At 38.9% G+C, this 11,759-nt stretch overlaps 1 protein-coding gene across 5 annotated transcripts in view; it reads left to right on the top strand.

Annotated features, from left to right (window-relative positions):
• The window catches only part of gphna (gephyrin a), a 109,783-nt gene that overhangs the window by 43,430 nt on the left and 54,594 nt on the right, over positions 1-11,759 (top strand). For 3 of the 5 annotated variants that reach the window (XM_016568828.1, XM_016568827.1, XM_016568823.1), the window contains exons 2-5: positions 1,636-1,714; positions 7,845-7,902; positions 8,551-8,643; positions 11,622-11,716. In XM_016568828.1, coding sequence (XP_016424314.1) covers positions 1,636-1,714; positions 7,845-7,902; positions 8,551-8,643; positions 11,622-11,716 — 325 coding nt within the window. The remainder of the gene's footprint in view (positions 1-1,635; positions 1,715-7,844; positions 7,903-8,550; positions 8,644-11,621; positions 11,717-11,759) is intronic. The other 2 variants (XM_016568826.1, XM_016568825.1) reach the window with 1 other exon arrangement.

Below are 11,759 nucleotides of genomic sequence, written 5' to 3'. Positions count from 1 at the left end.
AAGAAGCAGACAACAAAACATGATGATTCACATGGTCATATCATATCACATCATGCACCTGCAGCGCTTCTGCCAGCGGAGAAAAACATAATATAATAAAGCTAGGCTATATATATAACAAATAAATAGGCCTATACGAGAAACATATTTTTACTTAAATAATGCTGCAGCTAACCTTACTTCCACAGGCTACATACAGCAATATAAACAACAGCTGTGCATGCTCTCTTCACGCAGTTCTTGTATAATAATAATAATTTAATAATATAAGTATACAAGCACACCGCTCCACTGAGAACTGCACTTACCGGCAGCTGCGGACGTTGCACGTGCCTGGTTTGTAAACATTTCGCGTCGGAATTAGGCCTATTTCTGAAGGAAATTAAAAATGTGACTTATACACGACTTATTTTTTTTCCCCCCAAAACACATTTTTTATACGTGTAGCGTATTTTAAACATCGCAGCAAACCTTTTTAAATATTTTGATAAGTTACTGAAAAATAAATAATTAAATGACTTTTTAAACCGTTTAACTGATTTAACTGGTCTTAGTCTTGACTTGGACTCAATCTACAGCCTGGACTCAGATTCAGATGAACTGGCTTCAACTACAACACTTATGTAGTCCATTCTTTTTCATCCATTTTCTTCCCCAAAGTACAATAATATACGTTTAGTCAAGTTTTCTTACACCACAAACGGCAATTATGTAGTTTGTCTATTTTTTTTTTTGGTGCTTCAAGTTAAACTGTTGTTGGTACTGTGCCTTTAGAGGAATAGTTCACCCAATAAAAAAAGAAAATTCTGTCATCATTTACTCACCCTCATTTTGCTTTGAACTGGTATGACTTCCTTTCTTCTGTGGAACACACAATAAAAGACATTTTTAAGAATGTTTAAACTCTTTTGCCTATACAGTCAAAGTTAGTGGAGTCTTTAAAATCACTGAATTTTTAAGACTTCTATATGCAAATGACCTCTGTTATAATTGGCTAATCTCTTACTAACTTTTCACACTGTTATTCATCAAAGCTTGTAATGTTAGTGAATTCTAAATATGTGAACGTGGTCGGTCATATGCTAATGAGCTTACTGTTTTGGCATTAATACCATGATGATTTCTGAATGATTTTCCAGTTTAGTTTAGTAGATGGTTCATGTTGAATGTGTGTTCAAAAAGAACAAGGAAAGGAGCAAGGAAAATCCTGTTTTCAGTGATACATCCCCTTTAACTACTGTTGAAATTGTAACTTCTGGTTATCAGTGGTGCTGATTCTGTTCACCATCATATAGGTTGTAAAATCCCAGAGGAAGTTGACACAATGCAGAGGAGGACAGTAATGTTAATGCTCTGTGGTGCGTAACAGTGTGGCCTTTGTTATATAGTATACACGAGGGCCTTAGAGTATGATTCTCCATGCGTGTAGCTGTGTGCTTTTGTTGAGTAATGTGTTTTGACATAACTCATATTCTCTCAAACCTCAGGACTAATATGACGTTTAAGGAATCAGACATGTATGGCTTGCGAAGGGGCATTCTGTTATTTCCATGCAATGATGTGACTTTTTCTTCCATTTTCTCTTCCCTTTTCCATGTCTCACATCCTTTCTCGTTCTCACTCTTCTGTCTGCAGTGAGTGACAGCTGCTTCAGAAACCTTGCTGAGGACCGCAGTGGAATCAACCTCAAAGATCTCGTCCATGACCCGTCCTTGTAAGTGACTCACACACAATACACTGGCTATTTACAATACTGTCCTGTTAAACATAGAACATTGCCAGACAGTCATTGTGTCCCATTCCTAGACTTTCTGTGTGCTGAATGGATGGTTGTCCTTCATGAAGATCAAGGCATGAATTTCAAGGCCCTGTCCCAGATCAAGACATGTTTGTAAAGTACAAAAAACCACAGGGCAGCAGTGTTCAGTCTTGCTCCTGGAGGGCCAATGTCCTGAAGTGTCCTCTAACCTGCCTCAACACACTTGCCTGGAAGTTTCTAGTAACCCTAAAGCTGGTTCAATTAGGATTGGAGCTAAATTCTTCAGGATAATGGCCCTCCAAGAGCAGGATTGGACATCCCTGCCATAGCTTAACCCTCTTTACCATCCCTGTGTGCCTCTGAATGCTACCTTAAGCCGATCCCACACTGATGTGAACTACTACCCAACCCTGAACAAGCTAATCAAGGTCTGAACAGTTACTAGGAAGCTACAGACAGGTGAGTTTTAATTAGGGTTGGAGCTGAACTCTGCAGGGCTGCGGCTCTCCAGGACCGGAGTTCGCCACCCCTGATCTAGATTAATATGTGGACTTGGTGGAGGACTGCAAGCCTTTAGGTCGGCATTTGGGACAAGACCCAAGAGTCCATCCTTGACAAAGGAGGACAGCAGCTACAATTTCTTACTCGGTCTGTGTGCATTACCTTTCATGCATTGTTGCAAACATTATTGATTCTGTGAATCGACAGAATTTGAAGCAAAGCTTCTATACAATTTCACATAATGCAGGCCTCTCGTATGGCAGCTACTTCTCATATACTTCAGCAGAGACCTCTCGTGCTTTGAGAAACCTTTAACAATCTTCAGCAAGAAGGAGAGCTAATTGTCCTTCCACCTCTCTGTATAAATGCTGGCTTCTCTAGGTATAATCTGAAGGTTGGAAGGCCTCAAGGTACATCCAAATCAAATGTTCACTAACAACCTGTCTAAAAAGATGCACCAATCTAGTTGATTTCTGAAGTGCCTTGGAAGACCTGTTTCCTTGGGAAGGAAGTTAATACAGAAAACACTACCTACTAAGCTATTGGTACTTGAAACTCAGCAACGGTGCAATGCTCCATCCTAATAATTGAATTATCTTTTTGGTGTTGTGGCATTATGGGTAAAGAAGTAGGGACATAAGTCTCTATGATGGATTAGGAATTGATGAGAAATTGTTCCAAGACTGCATCTGTTTCTACTTTAGTATCAAAAACCAAAGCTTTGTTCAGAGCAATTCTCCGTACCTGGACCAAGGTCAGAGGAGTGACAGAGACAGCAGGATGTAGGTCTCTGAAAGATGTCAGAGAGGAAGAGAAGCATGGGGCGCAGCCAGAAGGTAGAGATAGTTCAGAGAGTATTGATGGATAAGGTATGTGTGTGTTGTCTGTTGACTGGTGAGCTCCATCTCCAGTGCTCTGTCAGCTCAGGTGAATTGATTCATTGGATGAGCTGTCAGTTTTACTAACGAGGTGTGGTAAAAATAGAGCTGAATTAATCATAGTGGGGACACACACGGCTCATCGTCCTCTGGATAGAGACGATTCCGATGTCTTCACCTACAGAGAGGTGAACATGCAGACGTTTGAGAGAGGGAAAGCTGAGCACTCACCTGAGAAACAGAGATGGACGTGTCTTCACCCCAGAGCAGAAAAGTGTCACCAAGGTCATAGTTACTTATGAGAGCGACTTTTATTTGCTGTGGGCCTGCAGACAGTTATTTATTAACTCGCCAAAGCTTTTTAAAGGGATAGTTCACCCAAAACTGAAAATTCTGTCATTAAATACTCACCCTCATGTCGTTCCAAACCCGTAAGACCTTCGTTCATCTTCAGAACACAAATTAAGATATTTTTGATGAAATCTGAGTGCTTTATGACCCTCCATAGACAGCAACACCACGTTCAAGGCCCAAAAAGGTAGTAAGGACATCATTAAAATAGTCCATGTGACATCAGTAGTAGGGATGGAACGATTACCGGTTTCACGATAAATCACGATAAAATGCCCTGACGGTTAGTATTACCGTTTAAAATTTAATTATCATCAAAACCGTGTTTGATTATCGCGCTTTTGAAAACTCGCGGTAAATCCTGTCCAGCCAGCATCAGTCTGACGCAGAAGCAGCATGCAGTGTTGTTGTTGTTGTTGTTTTTTTTGCACGAGACGAAATGGCAGAAGGTAGTGACAGCGCTCGGCAGATTTTTCAGCCATCTAAGAGAACCAAATCGGTGGTCTGGTCGTATTTTGGCTTTTACAAGAGTCCTGAAGGCAATTTAATCGAGGACGGTCACCCTGTCTGCTGATCTTGCAAAAAGAAAGTCGCTGCAAAAGGGGGAAACGCATCAAATTTGCTCCGTCATCTTCGTGACCACCACCCACTGTTAGCGAATGCAAGGTAACTTTTACCTCAATACCAAAACTAACTGGGCAAATAATTGGACAAAAAATATTGATTAGAGATTAAATATTTCGTTATCTCACTTGTAATTAACGCAAAGCTTCCGCGAAGAAAAGTTCGCAGCAAGTGACTTTGAGCCAAGACGAACGAACGTTCAAACTATAAGGTTGACATTTAAGGGATAATGTATTGTATATTCATACTTAACTTATTACACAGATTTTTTTTGTTTACCTATAATAATATATAAATACGGGGATATGAAATATTGAATTGAGATTAATGTTTTGAAATCTTACCTGTTTATAAATCCATTATGAACAGTGTACAAAACAATCGTCAGGACAATATGATCACTACAGCAAAATTATAGTAGTATTAATACTAAATTCCTCTGATTTCACTTTCAATACAATCAAAAACTGAGACGCAAGACGGCAAGCTGCATTTGAATGAAACGAGAGAGCGCGTCCGCGCCACTGCGGTGATACAAGAGACATGGGGCGAATTCCAAACAGAAGTGAGCATCCCTATGCCCTACTCCCTTCGAAGGGCAGAGCCCTTGAAGTGTGTTCTTTGAAGGGTGCAGGGCATTACTGTCTCGTATAAGCGTTTGAAACTCCCTTGGCGAAGGGAATGACTGACCAAATGTTACCTTGACAACGCTGCGCGTGCGTGCAGCATTCAGTACTCCATCAGTTGTTGCAAATAAATATTTATTATTATTATTATTATTTTATTCAAATATTGTCTAATTGTGTCTTATTTACTATTAAACGTTTTCAAACTAAACTTGCTTACACTACCGTCTAAAAAAAATTGTGATTCTCAATTTATCCAGAATTGTGCAGCTCTAGTCCTGTTTGTTTGTTTTTTGTACTTGAGTGCAATACATTTTGGTTGAAAAAATGAGAATCGTGGAAGAGAATCGTGATCTCAATTCCCATGGAGAAAAATCGTGATTCACATTTTAGCAAGAATCGTGCAGCCCTATAACTGCGAAAACACATCCAGAACATCTGTGCTAAATGCAATTTGCATGATTCTTAGTGCTCTAATGTAGAGGATACTTTACTGAGTCTCTTCTAACTGAAACGTTTTTTAACTTCCTGTTTACAGTGGGCGTGATTTGCACATTGCTAGATGCTAGGAAAGCAGTGCTGTATTAACACTAAAAAGTATTACTTAATATTTTTTAATACATGAAATAGGCTACCTAGGAGCTTACTGCATGAATCCGTGAGTACAGTTTACAAACCCGAGGCAACGGATTGCGAAAGCGTGCGCACGGATTATGAATTTGTGGGCACGGATTCAAACACCGAAGGTACGGTTTACAAAATCTGAGCGCACGGATTGGAAATTCGTGGGTACGGTTTATTAATCCGTGGGCACGATTTGTTAAACCGAGGGAACAGTTTAAGAATCCGTGAGTACGGTTTATAAACTGAGGGGACGGATTGCAAAACCGTCGCCACGGATTGTTTTTTTTTTCTCCTACAGGTGACTTCCCGGGCTCCGTAGGTTTTTGACTGAGGGTTAATGCGAATAATGGGAGATGGAAATGCATTTTGCGAATAAATTCCTCCACGCGCAACAAAAAATGTTGCTTTGCGCTATGGGACGGCATAACTTGACTAACTGGACCGATCTTGTTGCACAACATCTGAAATGTTGTTATGGTCATTCTTAAATGCCAGAGTAAAGTCTTTTGTCAAAGTATTTCTGTATAATTGCCTCCCAAAGAGCAGGCATCCACCTCTGAAAGCAGTGACTGCATTTATTGTGTTTAGTCTGCTCGCTCTAAGGTGCAAGTAATTTATTATTAAAAAAAATATTATATTCAGTGGCTTCTCCTACTTTTCTTAGTGATATTGCCAGTTTGCCAGGAAGTGACGATTTTGTTCTCTTTGACTCATTGGATGGAAACGGTGCTTATTCGCAAATGTTTTATGCGATATTCCAATTTTGCGCACAAGTTAAATTCGCAACTTTGGATGGAAACCCAGCTACTGTTTTAGCAGATTTAGTGCCTCGCTAAACTTGATTGCAGGTGGTAAATGAACAGCATGCTGTTTTTATGCACTGAAATACTATATAAAATTGGTGTAACATGGTTAATAAATTCGTCCCTATATATTCCAAAGCCTTGTCTGCTTAGGTGAGCATGGTTGGCTATTAGTTGCGTCCATGCACTGCACCACAGAGTTTTGAAGTTTTCAACCTCTTTTCAGGTTGAAACCTTTACTAAATCAGTAAACCCAGACACGTTAACATACTTGTTTGGGTTTGAGAAAGGCTGTGCAGCCCAACCCACATACACATTACACACTCATTAATAAAGCCATAATCGATCACAGATTCAGAAGACTCTCCAGTCAGATTCAGCTTTCTTCCTTCACTTTCCTTTGTTCGTGTGTACTCGCTTACACAAACAAAATACCCAGGTTGAAATACCAAACTCATCTCCGTCTTAAAGCACCTCTCCCCAAACCCCCAATCTTCACACACCAGTGGTTTCCCTGGCAACCGGATTAAAGAGCTCTGCATCTTTGTGTTCAGCATATTCTTCTTTTAGTCTCCGCTCTCCGTGTCTCTCTTTCCCTCTCTCTCTTTCTTTCTGTTTCTCGATTTCTTGCTCTTTTGTGGGCATTACACCATAGTAGTTAGATGGACAGATACATCAAGAGAAGATGGATCATATAGATAGATCAGTACTTCATGAATAGATGCAAAACATCAACGTAATCAACACAGAATATACAAATAAGCCCCAGAAAGCCAAACTGAAAAAAGGGATTTTGCTAAATCATTTCAGTTTCCTGACACATGAGCTTGTCCTTGTTTAAAAATCCTCTTTAGTTAAACCCATCGCGCTGTGGTTGACCTATGCGCTCTGGACACGCAGAAACATGGTGCTCATGCAGGTGATACAAGTTCGAGTCTGACTTGCATCATCTCCTGATCCCATTCGTTGTAACAGGCAACTGATTTCCAACTTTGATGTGATAGTTTGCATCTTGTATCACCTCTGTCTTCTCACATAATAACAAATTAGACTTAAATGAGCATGAAACACTGATTTGTTCATGTATTTCGTATGTAAACATGCCATCATTTTTTGTCAAAAATCAAAAATGAAACGTGTCCACATCTGTCCGAGCTGCACTCTATTTATTGCTAGTTGCAGTACTAGAAGCAGCCACTAGTGTGTCCTGCACTTCAGAATTTAAATATGGTTTGCTCAGAAGTTTTGTGCATATCTGTTCAAATTTCCTCTCTCTCCAGAGAATTTACACCATATAGGAGTACAAATATATGCTTATATAGGAAAGTGGTACTTGAAACCTAGCCATTGCGCTAATCCACCTGTTTTGTGGCCTAAAAACAGGACTGTCAAAGTTGAATCCTCTGTGAGCCGTCACCCCTGTGAATGCAGAAGCGAATAAAACAGCAAGAGCCCTGTGAAAGAAGAGACAATTCTTCTTTAACTGTCATTCCTGTTGTGGGTGGAGTGTGTGGGGATGTATTTTGACAGCTTTCTGGTACCTCTGGCATTGTGTTGCTCTTTCCCTTTCCTGCTCTCTGTCACATTGTGTTCTTTTCCTCTCGCTCCCCATTTCTCCCCTGCTGTTGGGACTGAACATACACTAACGGTTGTTGTCGTTTGTGTGTTTCACCCACAGGCTTGGAGGCATAATCTCTGCATACAAAATAGTCCCTGATGAGATTGACGAGATCAAGGTAACGCTTCCTCTCACCCTTTCAGTGAGGCTTCAGTGTGCACATCCATACACACCTTTGCACACTGCTGCACCCTAGAGGCCAGTAATTGTGCTGCACTCATAGTCACAACATGCTCTTTTTGAAGTTTATCACATATGGAAAAATGTATGTAAAAAAACATATGGAGCTGCATTTAAAAAGTAGAAATGTCATTGCACTAGAAAACACAAGCACACTTTTTTAACCAAAACATTTCATTAAAAGAATACTGTGAGGTTTTAAAATGACAAAACAAATATATGTGGATCATGTTCATAGTTAATGTGATGAACTTCACCACTTTATACATCCACTAAAAATCATCTCGGTTGGACTAGTTGGTTAAAGGTCTGTTGCTGCAATGATGCAATGACTTGCATGTGCAAATACTTTTTGGAGCCACTGTATATGATATTTTTTGCTGGTAACAGCAGTTTAAAATGTAATATTTTATTTATCAGGCCAGACTATATGCCCGAAATAGCTGATGTGATGTTGCACCACTAAATTAAGGGCGACTGCTCATATGGTGCACAAACGCACACATGCAAATGTACCTTTGTGCACTTTACAAAATTACTGCTGAACATTTTGTGTTGATATTCTGTGTGTTTTTGTGCATTAAAGGAGACACTGGTGGACTGGTGCGATGAGAAGGAGCTTAACTTGATCCTGACCACCGGTGGAACGGGTTTTGCACCCCGTGATGTCACGCCTGAGGTACATGGGAGCCCACCTGTTTGTGTTTGTGTCCATGTGAGTGTGTGTTTCTGCCCCCACACCCATGTGTCCTTGTTTTTCTGAGTCTGACTGTGAGTGAGAGAGAGAAATTGTGACGTTTGTATATTTGTGCATTGAGTTTGTGTACAATTTATTTTTCCATTCACATGTATGCTGTTTGGCTGATGATTTCTTGTGAAACAAACAGTTCTTGGAAAAATGTGACTTGTTAAAGGCTTTTCACAGACTTTTTATAAACTTTTAGACCTTTTACCTGTATATATAAAATGACCAGCTCATGTCCAGCCCAAGTGGAAAAATGAGCTGTTGCTGCCAGATCTTGATTGCCGAAAAATTACATTGTGTTTGATGCAAAACTCGACTAAATGAAATGAAAAAAAAAAAATCTGTAACTGTATATTCTCATGCTTTCTCAAGCAAAGCAAATTTTGAAAGTCCACTAAAAACATATCTTACATTTTGGTCATAGATAATGTTGAAGATATACGTTATTGTCAACATGTCTTAAGTGGTAAAAAAAAAAAATATATATATATATACAGTATATATATATGTATGTTGAGTTGAATTACTGAAATAAATGAACTTTTCCACGACATTCTAATTTATTGAGATGCACCTGTATATATATGTATGTATATAAAATTTTAAATAGTAACAAGCATCAGGGAAAAAAAGGAAACAAATCATCAGAACATTTTGAACATTCTGAAGATTTTTTTTTGTTTTCAGTATGCTTGTGTCGCTTACAGTTAAATTCCTTCTCTGATTTTATTCTTGTTTGCAACGTTACTTGGCAGTATTTTAAAGATATTATTGTTTTTGGTTTTTGCATGGCCTGTTATTAGAGTAGTGAAGGAGTTTTAACTCCTATCGACTGTGAAAAAAACCCGTCATTCAGTCGATGCAGAGACATAGACCGGGGGAATCCCACCATCTCCCCAGCCTCGAATATTACGTATCATAACGTAACTACTTGTAAACGTTATTTAGCAGTTTTTACTTGGAAAAGCAGCTATATGTTTTCTAGCATTCGAATAACTATGGATAAACCATAATCATAATCTAAACTGTAATCTTAGCACTCAGCATACCCGTTTAAAAAAGTTACCGCTCGCCACTGGTGTGTATGTGTGTGTACCTGTAGACCTCTACACAAAAGTGCTGTAATTGATGAGTGAAACAGTGTGCGTATCCATATGAGAGTCTGGTGGGGATTGTGCCTGGTGGAGCGACGCTGTGTAGCTCTTTTTTGATGTATCCTGCACTCCTTCTGCTTTTTACTAATGTGAGTGTTTGAAGTGTCATTCAATTCAAGGGCACAGTGTGTCACATCGCAGAGAAATTCCCTCCTTCTTTTAGCCCGAGATCCCTTTAGTTTTCTTCTCCTCCCCTCCCTGATGCGCACTTTTCTTCTTACTTTGCGTGTGTTCTTGAATGTGTTTGTGTGAATATGACTGTGTGCGGGTGTGTGTGATTCACCAGGATGGGACGGCGGAGGTGGAGGGACGTGTGTCCCAGGGGATGCTGGGAAGGGTTCAGTGAATGGGGATTTCAGATGGAAGAGTAGAGACATCAAAGACCCACTAGAAATGTGTTTGTAATGGAAAATATCAGCGATGGGGCTGTGCTTATGTCATGAGTATTGTGCTAATGCCACTGCTGTGAAGAACAATTGGCTCTAAACGATGAATTAGCTTAGCCTGTTAGCATGCATGACTGCAAATCATTAAAAAAGGATGTTAAGCAGGGCCCTCATGTTTTGTGGCTTTTACATTTTTTTCATATATTGAAACAAAATTGGCACCACTTACCCAGACAAAACTGGAAGGCCACTCACTGTCTAACAAATATTAGAAAGCTCTGCTATATAGGCTATATATTAGGGCTGCACAATTAATCTAATTTCTAATCGCGATTACAATTATTGATGCCACAATTACATAATCGTTCAAAGCGGCAATTAATCGTTCAAAGTCCACTTATGTTATTCTGTGTGCTTAAGATGCGTTTTTTTTTCTTTCTACATAAGGTCTTAAGGGTTTTTCCCATTATTTTAATTTTAGTTTTAGTATAACATTATAATACCATTCATATTTTAACTTTTTTTATAATTTAAAGAAGAAACCACTCCGATGTATATTTGACATTTGAGGCTTAATACTATAGAAAAGCACTAAAGGTTTTTCAGTTAGAGTGTTTTCAGCTTGTTTGTTTTCATATAAAAATATGGCATGCTGTTGCATCAAACAATGGTATAAACATCATTCAATGTAAATTGTGATAATCGTAATTAATAATCGCAATTACAATTTCAAGGGAATAATCGACAATTATGATTTTTGTCATAATCGTGCAGCCCTACTATATATATATATTCCAGTTTACCTGGAAATGAAAATCATCATGTCTTTCCAAACCTTTATATATGACTTTATTTCTCCTGAGGAACATACACACTGAAAGAATTTGGTGTAGGATTTAATCTGTAACAATTTCCATTCAGAAATGGCTAGTAATTTTACAAATAATTACAAAGAAATTGCAAGTAAATAAAAAAAATATTTTTAATAAAGACTGAAATAGTATTTCCTAGTAAAACCTACTCCAATAACTGTTTTATATACATCAAGTGACATGAAGTCAGTACTAAAATTATTATAAGTTATTATACTAATTTTATAGTCAGTTATCCTTTGATTAATAATAATGGCATAATGAACAGGAGGAAGATGTGAGACTCGAGAGCTCTATAAATAAATATTAAAAAACAAAAACAAATGAAGCAGAATCCTGCAAGTCAGACAACACTCATGTACTAAATCTGTACTGTAAAAAAAGACTGCTTTCCCTCCCCTATTATCGAATTGTACTGGTACTTTTGACATCCCTAAAAGATAAGATTGATGGTTTATGCACCTGTTGTTGCTTATAGATGTGTGTTCTCTCGTCTGCAGGCCACCAGGGAGGTGATCGAGCGTGAAGCTCCAGGGATGGCTCTAGCAATGCTCATGGGCTCCCTAAATGTCACGCCACTCGGCATGCTGTCCAGGTGAATGCAGATGCATAGACATGTCCTCTCATCTCACTCCTTC

The sequence above is a fragment of the Sinocyclocheilus rhinocerous genome, unplaced genomic scaffold (assembly GCF_001515625.1).
Source record: "Sinocyclocheilus rhinocerous isolate Xijiao unplaced genomic scaffold, SAMN03320098_v1.1 scaffold61, whole genome shotgun sequence".
NCBI lineage: Eukaryota > Metazoa > Chordata > Actinopteri > Cypriniformes > Cyprinidae > Sinocyclocheilus > Sinocyclocheilus rhinocerous.
The sequence above is the reverse complement of the archived record's forward strand: the minus strand, read 5'-3'. Positions and strand labels throughout refer to the sequence as shown.